Source organism: Condylura cristata, unplaced genomic scaffold (assembly GCF_000260355.1).
Source record: "Condylura cristata isolate star-nosed mole 26May11 unplaced genomic scaffold, ConCri1.0 scaffold00048, whole genome shotgun sequence".
Lineage (NCBI taxonomy): Eukaryota > Metazoa > Chordata > Mammalia > Eulipotyphla > Talpidae > Condylura > Condylura cristata.
This window is the reverse complement of record NW_004567149.1, coordinates 1,603,408-1,618,524: the sequence shown is the minus strand read 5'-3', so window position 1 is coordinate 1,618,524 and position 15,117 is coordinate 1,603,408. Positions and strand designations below refer to the sequence as shown.

At 45.6% G+C, this 15,117-nt stretch overlaps 2 protein-coding genes across 10 annotated transcripts in view; one reads left to right on the top strand and one right to left on the bottom strand.

The window, feature by feature from the left end:
- The window catches only part of FAM217A (family with sequence similarity 217, member A), an 8,793-nt gene extending 5,553 nt beyond the window's left edge, over positions 1 to 3,240 (top strand). The window contains exon 6 of the mRNA XM_004694842.2: positions 1,804 to 3,240. Within this exon, the coding sequence (XP_004694899.1) occupies positions 1,804 to 3,010 (1,207 nt within the window). The 3' untranslated portion in view covers positions 3,011 to 3,240. The remainder of the gene's footprint in view (positions 1 to 1,803) is intronic.
- A 2,527-nt stretch (positions 3,241 to 5,767) lies between these two features.
- PRPF4B (pre-mRNA processing factor 4B) overlaps positions 5,768 to 15,117 on the bottom strand; it is a 32,672-nt gene continuing 23,322 nt past the window's right edge. The window contains exons 12-17 of one of the 9 annotated variants that reach the window (XR_001146182.1): positions 13,451 to 13,565; positions 12,782 to 12,933; positions 11,102 to 11,188; positions 8,296 to 10,192; positions 7,478 to 7,523; positions 5,768 to 5,933 (exon numbers count right to left, since the gene is read on the bottom strand). Coding sequence is in view for 1 of the 9 variants with exons in the window: in XM_004694840.2 (XP_004694897.1) it covers positions 9,989 to 10,192; positions 11,102 to 11,188; positions 12,782 to 12,933; positions 13,451 to 13,565 (558 nt within the window). In the remaining 8 variants the exon portion in view is untranslated. Of the gene's footprint in view, positions 10,193 to 11,101; positions 11,189 to 12,781; positions 12,934 to 13,450; positions 13,566 to 15,117 lie in introns of all 9 variants that reach the window. The other 8 variants (XR_001146185.1, XR_001146180.1, XR_001146181.1 and 5 more) reach the window with 8 other exon arrangements.

Sequence of the window (15,117 nt, the reverse complement as noted above, 5' to 3'; positions counted from 1 at the left end):
GCAGTGTACTGCATCGATCTGCCTGTTCTGCTCCCCACTGTCTCTGGTGAATCCTCTAACCCTCCGCATCTCTGGCCTGTACCCCAGTTCTGTATAAATAAATAAATCTTTAAAAAAAATACAGGTTACTATTATTTGCAAATTAACACTTTATCGAACCCTGCCATGTCGCTTTTACACACCGTGTGTATTTCTTAATGCAGATCTGAGTTCTCTTCCTCTGTTTTGACCTAGTTTTGACAACAGGGTGTTTCCCTTGATAACAATTTCCTATCAGATGATTTTACGCTCACTTCAGGTTGGAATTCAGGGGTGACCAGGGGAAGCACAGTGACTAATGTCCTGAGGAAAACTGGTGCCTACTTTTTTTTTAAGCTTTATTTATTTATGCATACAGAACTGGGGTACAGGCCAGAGGAGCAGGGGTGGTGAGAGGATTCATCAGAGACAGAGTGGGGAGCAGAACAGGCTGACAGATGAAGTATACTCCTGAGGGGAGCAGCTGGCAAGTCAGAAGAGGTCCGCTGCACCATATGGGTCAGCTCCCTGGCCTGGAATCGAATTCATGTTTCAGTGGATTCAGAAGTGATCCGCTTTAAACCGTTGTGCACCAGGGAGGGCCCAGTGCCTACTGTTTTTACCAGCTGGGAACAAGAATTTCAAATTGAGAGGTCATGTTAAGTCAATTGATTTTTTTTTTTGTTTTTTTTTTAAGATTTATTTATTTGTACAGGCCAGAGGCTCAGGGGCGGTGAGAGGCTTCACCAGAGACAGAGTGGGGAGCAGAACAGGCATCGATGAAGTACACTGCTGAGGGGAGCAGCGGGCGGGTCAGGAGAGGTCTGCCGCGCTATGTGGTCACCTCCGGGGCAGGCGGGAATCGAACTCATGCGGAAGTAGCTTTAGCTTCTCAGTGCTGTGCTTTAACCTGCTGCGCCACCAGGGAGGGCCCAAGTCAATTGAATTTTATCACATGAACAGTGGAGCAAACAAACTGAGGCCTTCAAGGGCAACAGCCAAGGTCACAGACCTGGGGTCCCAGCATCTGGCTTGAAATCCCAGCTCTTCCACTTACCAGGTGTGCCCTGGTTTCCTTACCCAGAAAGGTAGCAAATCACTGCCTGTCTCATGGGGTTGGTGCGGACCTACACAGAATACTACGTTTACAGGGATGCGTCATTAAAGCTGGCAGGGCTGGTCAAGGGCAGAGTTAGAAGTTGGGCATCCACGAAATACCAGCTTCTACCTCCAAGTTTCATGCTTTCGCATTACACGACTTAGACCCGTGTCTGTGACCATTTATAAACATAAAGTGATTTCCCTCTGGCTTTTTTAAAAAAAATATTTGTTTATTTATGCGTACAGAACAGGGGCACAGGGGCAGTGAGAGGCTTCACCAGAGACAGAGCGGGGGTCAGCTCCCTGGCCAGGGATCCTGCTCATGCTGCAGTTCTTCGGAGAGCTTCATAGTGCGGCGCTTCACCCCACTGCGCCACCAGCAAGGGACCAGAATTAGTCACTTTTAACCTTGCGCCCCTCAAGCACTAGATTTCTCTTCACCTGAGCATGGACAGCAGAATGCCCAGCTAATATTCCAATCTATACTTTTAAAAATTGCATATAGCTGAATGTAATGAGGGTAGATTAGGAAATGAACATTTCTGTTACTGCTAGGTAGACACGTGTATCCCTGAGCATTAGGCGTTAACCAGCCGGTGATGGGGTTACTTAGTTGTTACCATTTTGACAGCAGCTCCATTCCAGGCAATATGTCATTCATTTCTTCACTCGTTTTCTTTTAAGGGATTTCAAGAACTCTTCTATGGAGACTGGCTTTAACATAACCAACAATTCCATAAGGCTGTTCACGCTGAACGACTCTCTGAGTCCCCCCGTTGATAAGCAAATTGCTCCCTACCCTGGCCTGCAGGTGCCTCTGGGTCTCTGCTGGCCCTACAGTGACGGAGACTTTTCTAAGGACAAAATGGAGCCGCGCCTTACTTTATATTCAAGGGAAGACAACAGCAGTGACGTTTTATCTCCACTGAACTGGAATTTGAAATGTGGAAACAGCAGTGTGGAAGAAAATCTAACAGATGAAAGTGATGTGTCAGAAAGTGAAAAGGCAAGCGACTCTTTACTGAGTTATTTTAAAAAGATGGACCTGAACTTAAAACCAGAGACAATAGAAACTGTAGAAGAGGCTTTCACAGAGGAGTCGAGCGAGGGATTCCTATATCCCGATTTTCTCCCCCCTCCTTTCAACACCCTGGACTTGCACAAATTAGCCCTTTCCAAGTCTGAGAGTTGGAAAGGGACCATGGACCCCGCAGAGAGCTCTGTTGACCGCCTGATAACCCGCTTACTGGAAATGGAGAGATTACAACACGTGACTGTACAGAAGGAGCGGCCACGACTGCCCGGCACCCTCTGCACCCTGGCAGTCAGTGAACGACCATCTTCCTCGAAGGCTCTCCCCAAGGGGAGACAGCCAAAGCCTTCTGATTCATTAAGTCTTCAGACCATGGGTGTAGATAAAAATCGAGAAAAAAGAAAAAGCAATTCTGGGCCTAGCAAACTGGAACAAAATGTGGCAAAATGGAACTGGAACAGTGCTGGCAAATATAAGTGGAGCGCTCGACCGTCGCTAAAAGGCTCTTCCTCTGGGAAACGGCTGGTTGCAACTTACGACGACTTCAGGAGTCCCAAAAGTCCCATCTTCATTCCATGCCAAGAGCTCTCCACTAAGCCCACAGCTGCCCAAACAAGTCCCTCACTGGTCAAAATGGTGTCGGCCAGATGTCTGCCCCCGAGGTCTCCGGTGGCCATTTCACCCTTACCTCTGTCTTTCCCGGAAAGCCAGAGGGAAGAAATTAAGGCGTCAAGGTCCAGAAAGAAACTTCACCGAAAAAATATAGCATTGAACAGACCCTTCTATATTCAGAAGCTAAACTGTTTATCCCCATCCTTTATCGTCAAGGACAAGTGCTCACCCATTGACCAAAAGTAACACTTTCTTTCACTTGAGCACATCTGTTCCCAGGAGTCCAGCTCAAATATGGCTCATGGTTCAGAGATACAGGTAACAGAATCACACTCTCATTTGCTCGACACGAGACAGAGTGGGACTTGTGCCGATCTCTGCCGAGATGCCCCTACGCAGCCCCCGAGGCGCCTGCACGGGCAGACGGGACCTCTTTTGCACATTACGTTTCAGAGAAGTGTGTCACTTAGTCAGGAAGGTGTTCCATTCAACACTGTTTTGTTTCCAGTGTAACTCCATCATCAATAAATGGTGTAATGGTTGTAGTCCTGCTGTAGTTTTGAGTTCTTATGAGGGCCTAGTGAGGCCATGGCTTCCATCACTGATGTGTTCAGTTGTCTGGTCCCTTTTCTGCTTTCCCTCCCCAGCTCCACAAACCTCTTCTGTCTACTCTTCTGACCTCTGGGGATTTGCTTGCTCTTCAAAGCTCAGGTTCATCTTCTGTTAAAGTAGCACACAAGGGCCCTCTCTGGTGGTGGAACAGGTTAAAGTGTAACACTGCGAAGCTCTCCGCAGTCACTGCAACGTGAGTTCGATCCCCAGCCAGGGGGTGACCCACGTTGCAGAGTAGACTTCTGTCTTTCCACTTCTCCCCTCAGCAGTGTTCTGTCAATCTGCCTATCTATTTCCCACTCTGTCTCTGGTGAATCCTCTCATACCTCACCTCTGGCTTGTACCCCAGTTCTTGTATGCATATATCTTTGAAAGAAAAATATTGTGTAGGAAAAATTTGATGTAAAATGTATAGATCTAAGTTTTGATGTTTGGGTCGGGTGTGGGTAAATGCTTTTGTTTCAGTGAGTGGTTGGTAAACTCAAAGTAGTTTTTCTTAAACATTAGAAAAATCACAAGCATGACTCAAACTGCAAACATTACCAAAAGTAAACATGAGAAAAGGTCTCTCTTCACCGTCCACACAAAAGTCAATTTAAATGTTTTGTGACATACCCCTCCCCTCAAATAAGATGGACTACTTGGGTTAGGTGTCAGGGAGAGCAATTAAAGGACAGTTCATGTAAATGTCAGAGTAACTGAACCTCAAGTTTCCTCTCTTCCTGTTAGGAGTGGCACAGCAGTCACCAAATGGCTTTGACCCCAGCCTCTGCCACTTAGCAGCCCTCACACCTCAGGCTGGTGCCTTGACTGACCTGTGCTTCAGACGACTTAAAAGGTAGACGGTAGATTGCCTTTTACCGTGTGAGGGTTGAATGACGTGTCGGAGAAGTATCAGGGAAAGCTGGAAGGACACAGGGGTCCACCATGCCCATGGAGACAGCTCACCGGAGGCGTTAACTGTTCTTCTCAGGGGAGGGCCAGGGACCAGGGGCCTAGCACAGACTTGCGACTGCCAGGAAAGGAGCAGAGTGGTGGAGTGGCCTGAGAGGGAGGGGTGGAAAATGGGCCAGAGGTTCCAGGAACGAATTTCTGCACTCGACTGCTTTGGGGCCTTTGAATGTGGGGAGTGAACTATTGCTGGGTGCCGATGTCTCAGAGAAGGTACTTAAGGGGAAAGGTTTTACTGGAAACATAACCAGACTTTTTAGGAGATTGTATCTTAAAAGAGCCGCTAAGTACACATCTGTGAAGTTTGTCACTGGCATCTAAAGTTGCCTCCAGTTGTGTAAAAAATGTGTTAGCCGTGTTGCTGGCGTCACTAAGTCCAAGAGGCCAGTAATTTCCATGTCATGACCACTTAGCAAAGAGTTGCTGGCAGCCTTTTTCTGCTTAAACTAAGTACCTGCTGAACCCAGGAAGTACATACCACCTCAAGTTCTTCTACAGCAAGGGGGAGGGGGGGGGTTGGGGGGCTCACTTCAAACAGGTAAAAGCCTGCCAATTTGGTGGAGAGAATCAATGGGTGTGGGGGTGAGGCGGTGGCAGTAATCAGAAACCACCTGCAAATACTGGTACTTGGCTACTTTTCAGGCTGGTTGGATGTCAACTCCTCTGGTGATCGTTGAAGGAGCACTGGTGAAGCTTGTCAGAGGGCCCTATGGATTAGGGGCTCTGCTTCGGCAGCTTGGGTGCACGCCTTACTCATCAATTCCCAGGTTTAGTTAATCCACGTATCGGTGTTTTCCAGCTTCACTTTGGTGCTTAGCCAAGCGGGGTCTGACTTCTTAAAATCAAGCACAACACAGGGTTGCTCTTGGGTCTGGAGCGCCCCCTCCTCCCCAGACACTACTGACACCCTTCAGGTGACACACCCAGCGGAACAGACGGGGGCCCACCAAGGTGGCTCTCCGGGCTGCCGCCATCCTGCCATTCCCGAAGCCCCCCCGACGCCCTCCAGCCCTGTTCTGCTGGCGCTGACCACACACCTCCCGAGTCCCCTAATAAAGTGTTTTTTCTGTGCTTTGAACAGCGAAGACCCTTCTGAAGAGAAGAGGTCCGCAGACTCAGGGTAAGAGCCCAGATTGTCAGGCTTCCCTTCTGCATCGAAGTCACTCCATCCAATCACTGAAGAAAAAGGTAGAGCGTGCTCGGTTATCAGGACAACCAGACCAGACTTGGGAGTTCCCTTACAACTGTGTGCTGCATTAACTTGCTCCACGAAATTCTGGATGTTTCTAAGGATGATCAAACTCAGCTGGCGGTTACCCAGCCCTGGCAAGGGCAGATTCTGCCCAGCTGTTTGGTCATCACCCCTCCACACCTTTGACTGACACACATAAAATACCAAGACAAGCAAAGGAAAAAGCAGGAGACAACATTCTAACGAGGAAGACTTTATTAGGTTTTCCCAGTAAGTCAATTGGGAACACTGCACTGCTCAAAAGCAGGTTACAGTTCAAACGATACCAGACAATTAGGATACACATTTTCAGAGATCAGCTTCCATATCTTGATCACTAAATGGAAAGATTCTTCAGAAGAACAGTCCCTTACCCTATACATAGAAGGAGAAGAAAAATTAAAGATGCCATGATGCTTTCTACCAAAACAACTGGAAAACATTTAAAGAGTAAATTCAGTGTGCACTACTGACATGTGAGAAACACGAATGGTTTGTAGTGGACTCTTTATTTATAAGGAGGCCATTCCACCTGGGAGAGTAGGATCCACATGAGTCTACGCATGAACCAGGCCACTGAAGAGCCGCTCACGAAGCCCGATGTCCACAAGGAAACTACGGGCCTGAGTGCCGAGCTTCTTCCCTACTGCCCCTGTACAGGCATTCCTTCACGCTTGGCCCGCTTTATGACTAACGAATTCTTTTCTCTCACCTGAGAGACTTTATTTCCAACTAGCCCTTAGTCAACGGGAGCTCGACTGACAGAAAGGGCAGGAAAAGCAGAGAAGGAATGCAAATATGGGTCAAATGTGAAAACAGTACATGTCATTCATTGCTTCTACCCACCTACTGTATAAAACATTATATAAAAAATTTCCATTCCCTGTATATTTTGTTTTTGTTAGTGGGAAAAACCCAAAAAAGTAAAAATTATATTGTTTTAAAACACAAAATAGTTTCGAGAAAGCAGCAGAATGGAATGAGAAAGAGAAGCATTAGGGAAAAGCAGGATGCTACTCACGAGGGCTTGCAGGTGAACACAAATACTACGAGGGTCTTACCAGGACATTCTTCCCATTAAAACCTCAGCGTTCTAACCTCACTTCTAATAACCTTCAGAAGCTCTACCCAGAGTGTACATGCTCTTAGATCTCAACTATCCCCCCAACTAAAAAAAGAACAATGACCTCTTTGAGGGCTATGTCTTAGGAAGTCTGAAGCCTGACAATCACATTTTTTTTTTTTGCCAGGACCTTCTAAGATAATTCTATTCAAAAGTTAGTTACCCTGAAACGTGAATGCAGGTTTGAAACTAATGATTCAATACTAAATCACCTTACAGGAATAGAGGTCACAGAATTCTAGATCTGTCTCAGCGAAGTCACAAATTGAAAAAATCATGCATAGATAGATCAACAACCTGTCACTTGAGTGCTAACTCGGTGATACCAAAGATCTACAAGAGATCGTCTCTTTCCCTGGGGAAGCAAAACTGACACTTGGCTCAGGAGTCTTTTCAAATCGTGACTAGAGCACTGATGAAACTGCAGAACAGAGCAGTCACGAAACTGAGTCACGAGGGACCTTCGCATTCTTTCTGGGCTCTTCTGCACATCAGGGACCCCACGCCTGAAGCTGAGACCAACCACGGTCTCCTAGGAGCCCCCGGCCACCCTGTGAGGAGCCCGTGGGCCAAGCGCCCACCCAGCCCTCGGCATCACTAGCCCCGACCGCTGCACTAGCCCAGGGGAGGGGGGCGGGCAGGACATGATCAACAAGCACTTTACGATGACACCACAGAGCACGGCTATTCTAAATCAAACATTAATGAAACCCAAATCATAATGCTGAAAACTAAAAATTGGACAAAAATGGAAGATTCTTTTTTGTTTGTTTTTAATCTTTTATGGGACAGAAACCTTAGCTCATGTCTTCTGGTTGCCATCATCTTCCACTGAGCTGCACCTAAAACACAAAGAACAAGTAACAAGCAACTTTGTTTTTTAAAAGAATATGTAAAAGCTCTGAAGGCATAAGATGAACTGTTTTCTAGTGGAAGTTATCTTAATTAAATCATTACAGTCAATGAAACTATGGAAACCACCAGAGGCATCAACACGTGAGCAGCCCCGAGTGGAAGCCACTCCCGAAGACTGAGTCGCAGCATGCGCTCACGGCCTCAAGGGCGGGGTGGGGGAGTCACTGCCGGCTGGCAGGGCAGAGGCTGCAGCGAGAGCCTTGTCTTAAAAGGCTGCACTTCACGCCACCTGAAGACGAAGCCACCTGGGCTTATCTGGACAAGTCTAAGGCAGGAAGAGACGGGGTGCAGATTCAAAGTCGGCTTATTCTAGCATCTATCACCTTTCTGGCTGTGGTTCATTTCGTCTTTAAAGGGAGCAAACCCACCAGAAGAATGCTGCTACTCTGACCTCCCATTCTTGACCGCACCAAAATGTGCATGCTTGTTGTAATTAGGTGCCTGGGTAAATAAAAAAATCCCATTTACAATTTAAAAAATAGCACTTAACCCCCTAAAACCTGGTTCTTTTCCACATTCCTCAGGGAGGCAAGCATGAGCTTTACTGCCCAAACAGAAAAGATCACATACATTTCCGAAAAATCTCTTCTACCATGTTAAAAACACGAATTCCTCTGTGTTGTAAAAACCAAGCGGATTTACATGATTTTGTCTTAAATCGTTGCTAAATGTTTATCTACACATGCTGTCAGAAATAACCTTGTTAAGAAGGTGAAGCTGGTGTCTCAGCAAATCAGACCCTGGGAGAAGGCGTCGATGGCCTGTGCCCCGCTTTCCTTTTCTCTTTCCGCACCATCAAAAGGAAAAGTGAGAAAATAGCAGAAACATTAGTTAAATCCTGAATTATACCCCATACCCTACAGGAATTACCTCTCTACACTGAATGCTGACAATACTTGCAGGGTTTGGGATGAAACAATTAGGACCCTAGTCATCATCAGTAACAACATGATTAGCTTTTTGGCTGGGTTACATCATCTAACAAATATTTATTTTAAAGACTAAAAGGAAGAAATGAAAAGTTGCTTTTAACTATTTATGGTTTACCTGACTTACCAGCACTGAAGACAAAAGCTTTTAAAAATGGCTACAAATGCCTGGTTCACAAAAGACTTTATTATCTAGTGATGCATACTGAGAACATACAGAAATCTGCATGGCCCACTTCACATGCAGTAGAACAATCTTCACTTTACAATAAGTGAGTGTCAACTGTTTTATGCAATAGACAACACTTTAAAGTCACATTCTTAAAGAAAAGCTTCATTTACAAAAGAAATAAAAGGTAAAGAAGCAATTACCGCTTTTAAAAAGCAGCTGCTTTGTTCAAGAGTAGAAGGGTTACGCCTGTATTGAAAGACAACATGATCACAAATAATGAAAACAATGAACAAATGAAAACACTTTTACCATAAAGCATTACACTTCCAAAATGACATACAAATAGTTAAAAATTTCATTATGTTGTCTGTCTAACTTTTAAATATGAGGACTTTCAGAATCAGGCCTCAACATTTGTCATTAGTAAATGAAAGCTACGCCATTTCTATTACTAAGGGAACTGTATTTAACAAAATGTATATAAAGTCTATAGCAAGTTGATTTAAAAAAAATTAAAGTTAGTAAGAAACAGTACACTGAAGGCGCTCTATCCATCAAGCGCGTACTCTTCCAATTTTAAATGTGATGAACAGAACAGAAATTGTAACTATGCCACAGTCGCAATGCCAAAAAATAAAACAAGATCCATTATCACACATGCAGGGAATTCTGCCACAAAGCTAATATCCCTCATTCGTCCATTGCTCCAATCAAATAACATTGTAAAACACCAGTGATGTTGATGGTTTAGCTTACCTTCAGTGTACTGAATGTTGTACACAACCTGCTTTAAAAGAGGAGACCGTCCCTGCAGGCAGGCTCAAGAAGGAACAGACCCCTTTCGGCACTGACTACACCCAGGGCATGCTGCTGTGGCCTGCACACACACCTAGGAAAACGTGAATATAAACAGCATTTACGCTGGCCATTTTCTCTGAAGACCAAACTGAAGCCAAGTCTGCTATGAGTAAATCAACCACCCAACATTACTACTCGTTGATAGCAGGTGCTTTTGTCTTTTATGTGAACTGCAACCATATACATTAGCACTGTAAATCTGTGCAGTCTTGGCAATTAAAACAATTCTACAGTAAAATTTCACGTAAGACACAAAACAGATTAACTAACATTTCTAAAGGAAATATCACCCTTGGTGTTAATTCAAATATATCATGCTTCCTCAAATTTGCTGGAGAAATATTTATAAGTTTATATACATTAATAAACTGCTGTGAGATTTCTTCAGTCTTTGTATCTAATTACTCAAACCCTGGGAGCTTCTTCATCTCGTTTAAATTTTTTCCTGGATGAAGGCATGCTGAAGGGCCTGGTTGATGCTAATCCGTTTAGCCGGGTCCAACATCAGGATCTGGTCCAACAAGTCCTTTAACTGGTGCACTTTTTTGCGCTGGTCTTCAGGAAGTCGCTGGCACCCAATCAAGTCGGCCAGCAGGTCCTTAGTTGGATTAATGGTGCTCATGACAGTAACCTTCTCCTAAAATGATTTTAAAATTGCATATCTCTAAATAAGTTACTAAACATATGTAACTAAAATCAGATTGTGTTTTGTCTATCAAAAAATCAGTATCAGTCTATCTTAAGCAGCAAACACTGAAAAAGGTCAACCCCAATTTAATTAATAGAGCATTTCTAAGTATCACTGCAATTTAATTTGGCTACAAGTTCAAAAGGCAACAGAAAGAAATTCTGAGAATTTGAAAACACTGTTAAGCAATGAAAAAGTTAACAGCAAACAGCACTTGCTTCCTGTCGTGTCAGCCCCTGGCCTGCAGATGCGACACAGACACGGAGCTGCCCTGGAGTGTCGCCTGGGGCTGCCGGGCACACACAGAGTAATGGAGGCTGTACAAAGGCACTCCCAGAGCCCCGATTTCAGCGGAGGCTTGAGGGCGAGTACAATTTTTCAGGGGATGAGGAAGACAGAAGCAAGGAAGCCCGGGGAGGGCGCGGAGCAAAGGCACAGAGCTAGTCCGGCTGAGCCCAGCTGACCGCCGCGACGGCCAGGCAGGGCTCACGGAGCAGTGCGGTCGGAGGGCAGCGTGGAGGGACAGGGCTCTGGTCAGAGAGGACTTGGATAAACTGCCGGGCGGTAGGGAGGCAAAGGGTTCTGAATCAGGGACAGTAACACCATCAGTTTTCACTTCAAAAATATCACTTTACACAGGATCCAGACTAAGAAAGAGAGCTTGGGAGAGGAAGAGGGCCCGAACACTAACCTATAGTAAAAACTCACACTAGTCATCTCACTGACTTCTTCATGTTTTATTGAGGAAGTGGCCAAGAGCAAAAACAAATTAGTTTTAAGACCCTCAGAGCTTCTAGTACCGCCCAGAACTCAGATAACCACAGAAGCAGTCACACAGCGTGCTTAAAAGAGACTTACCCTCTCTGTTACTTTATCAACTTCTATATACATGAAATTGAGGTTTTGATCGAAATGTTGGTCTTTGAACACACCTTTCCGAATCATCTGGTACCCAAAACAAAAACAGAGAGTTCGGCTTACCAACAACTTAATACACGGCCCTCCCTGGGGGCACAGCAGGTTAAAGCACAGCACTGCACGTGAACCAGCCACTTCAGTGTGGTCTGGTCCGGCCCAGAGCTGGCCCACACGGCGCCGCAGACCTCTCCTGACCCGCCCCCTGTGCCCTCAGCAATGTAGTCAGCACATCTGCCTGTTCTGCTCCCCACTTTCTCTGCTGAGTCCTCTCACTGCCCCTGCGCCTTGGCCTGCACCCCAGTTCTGTACATGAGTAAATAAATCTTTTTAAAAAAGAAAAATTAGTACACAACAAGCCACACCAGGATCATTTAGTCTCCGGGGCTTCCTCACTGAAATGATCTGATTCCTGCTTTCCAGAGACATCTTTGGACAAGCTAATAAAAATGCTGTGACTAAAATTGTATTTCTGTAAGTTAAGGTCAAAAGCACTTACCAGGCCGTGCTGTGACTACTCAAAATAGGGACGTGAGCAGACCTGAACACTTGTTCTAGGAGAGTACTGCACAAGTGGGGTCTTTTCTCTTGGCCGTTAAGAAAACAAATGAATGTCATTTTACAGCATCCCCCCCCCCCCCCAATTCTTGAATGTTGTCAACAGGTTGTCGGAAATGGCTAACAAAAGCAGACCCCTGAATGACGTAGTTTGGTGCGCTGGAACCCAGGACTGATATTCTCGTTAATGTGGTATTTAATTGTTCTCTGAGGATCCGCTGTGTCAGTACTGCTAATTTTGGTGCAGCCTATTCAAAACAAGTCCAGTGTGGCAGGGTCTGGACAGTATCAAAAAATCATCCTAATAGCTTCTGATCCACAGGGAAAAAATCTATAAACCTCTTAGAAATTCAGCCAATGAGCTGAAATTGTAAAAAGCTTAAAATACAGTAGCCAGGCAAGATATATCTTGTAAGTGCCTAAGGCTCCTGCTTCAGTCATCAGAGCGCTGACTAGTAGAGCTGAAGCGTGACAGGTGCGTTCTGTTACAAAACTAGTCTCGTGGGCGAATGCTCTTGGTACCGCCCTTTTCCAAGTAACTTCCGATCTTAAGGAACAGCTGGCAGCCACCTCCCCCCTCCCCCCCCAGGATTTGCTTGCTTTGTTCTGACCACCGACGCTCCGTCCCACCATCCAGCCGGACTCATCTTTTTCATTCCAGCTCTCCGGCAGGCCTGGTGCCAGCCCCCAGCGCCTCGCTGCCTGCCCCGAGGGCCCACACACGAGCCAGGGCGGCGGAGACGAAGGCCAGAGGGCATGTGCTGAACGCAGCACACACGAGCCAGGGCGCCAAGACCGCCCGCACTGCAGTTCTGCCCAACCAAAGGTTTCCGCCCTCCTGCTGACAAGGTCTGGAAAAGCACACGATAGGGGACAGAGGAAGGGGCTGTCCTCTTTCTCCCGTCTGAGCAGACCCCGGCGGCGAGAAGGGCAGCAGGGCAGTCGCAGACTGTCCATCTCACGCGGCTCAGCAGCCATCAGGGACTAGTTAAGTGCCAGCAACCCAGGCGTTTTCAGGAAGTCACCACCAAGGCCTTGGAAACGTAGCCCAGACTAATGTCTCACCTTATTTGGCATCTTTCCTTTGAGATCCATGGCGAGCTTCAACATATGGTTATTGGTTTTGCCAGGAAATAGAATTTTTCCTGTATAGAGTTCATATAAGGTGCAACCTACAGACCACATATCTATACCATAGTCATAGCTTTTACCTATAACTGAGAACAAAACAGAAGTTTTAATATGTGTGCATGATAAAGACTACTATTTATCCCCACGAGTGGGAGATTAACTGAGCTTGTACACAAAACCGTATCTAACACTGCACTCTTTCCCACCAGTGCTTAGAGAGCCTTAAACTTAAGTCTTTAAAAAACGAGGGGGCTAGGGAAAAGTAAGGAATTCTTTCTCTTTTCATTTCACCTCTGGCAGAGGCGCTCATCAGCCCAACAGGACAGAGAGACGAAGGCCCACGCACTCCTGACTCTGATACTCAGACCTGAGTCATCAGAGCAGTCTTCGGAACTGAGGGCTTTCCATAACCAATTTGCCACTCCCGCCAGACGTGATCAAGACTCCTGCCACCACTACCGCCATCCACCTGAGGACACGGCCTTGCTATGGTTCCCTTCCTGGTGCAGCTGCTGAAGCGCGGCGAAAACAGCACCGAGACACTACATGTGCTGTTTCCCTCGCATACGATGTCCCAGGCCAAAAGCTCCCAAAGAAACTTACTGATCTCAGGAGCACGATAAAATCTACTGACAAGGTAAGGTGTTATGTCGTTATCCGCCACATGTGAAGCTGACCCAAAGTCACAGAGCTTTAAAATGGTTTTTGATTCATTAACCTGCAAAACATTTTATCATGGAAGTTTAATTCATGCCAAGAACAATTAAGACAAAAACTGACTTTGAGAAGTTATTTTCAATCTTTGAGAACAAACTTACTTGGTTAAAAAATTCCTTTTCTCTTTATAACTCAATTTCTTATGGAAAATTAAAAGCTACCAACTATTTATTGTAATTAGTAAGACAACATTAATCAGTGAGGAAATAAGCAATAATACCAAGTAGTCAATTTTAACGAACAGCACTTAAAAAGGGGTAGGACAGACAGAAAAATCTCCTTGAAGCAAAGTGCCTCCTTTAAGTCCCCCAGAACCTGAATAAAGTTATAATTTAGAGGAGCATGAACATTCATTAATAAGGGATCAGACTCAGATTAACTTTTGATTGACTTAAGGTAACTTTCAGTTGCCAGAAAACTACGTGGCAGTGAAAGCAGGTGGATTAAATTTTTATAAAACCAAAAAAAACATTCTTCATCCGAAGCTGCTGGACTATGCCAAATTTAGCAATCACCTCAACTCTAAAAACATCAAATTCCTTAAATACAAAGGAGGTATTAGTCAAGAGAATGTTAAATACAGTTGGCATAACAGATAAACATCAACTCTGTATTAGTCATTGGTTTCCTTTTCCTCTGTGAATATGTCAACATACACAGCAACAGTGACATCTGCCGAGAAAGGCCGGAGGCGCTCCCAAGACTGCTGGCACTCAGGAGTCGGAAGCATGTGCAGGATTAACAAGTGCAGATAATTCACATTCCAGAGTCCCTTCCCCCCTTCAAAAGAGACACACACAAATTCCGAGTTGGGACTTGAACTTGGCCTACTGTTCCCACCCCAAAGAACATGACACTTTAAATAAATAGTCCTAGGTGTTCTCTACTGGGACGTCATAAAGTCTCATCAGTGTTCAAGATGGGGCCATCCAGCTGGTGTCCCAGAATTAAAACCAATTACAGAGATGGTGACTTCCAGCTGCCACATCGATAACCTCTCTCTCCAGCTGGGGGGTCAGGAAAACGGCATCTTCAAAGGGAAAAGAATTTTCAAAGCTCTTTAAAGAATAAACTGCATCCAGCTACTTAAGAATGCAGTTTCGATACCCTGAGAAAACCCCAGACCATTTAAAATCAGGCTCTCCCAGAGGGACCCCTTGCCCGGCCGAGCAGCGCGAGAGGCAGGGTGTCCACACCTGCGCGCGCCCTCTGGCTACACAACACCCACTTCCCGGGGCAGCGTGGCATGTCCACCCCACTGCTGCTGAAACCACCAAACAGCTCCATGTGATGGTCTCTGAAATACACATGAAAGTCTTTACTAGCTGAGCACTAACTCAAAGAAAAATGAAGTTTTGAAAACAAGAGCTTCTAAGGAATTGACAACGACTTCTTCCTGAACCTCCATGGTGGTCACTCAGATGTTCACTTACAAGCACCTTTGAGTTGTACAGTATACACATCCCTGGATATGCATGGGGTATTCCATTTACAACAGAGCAACAAAAACCTGAGGTAAGAACCAACTGTGAGATGGACCAGACAAACCTGAT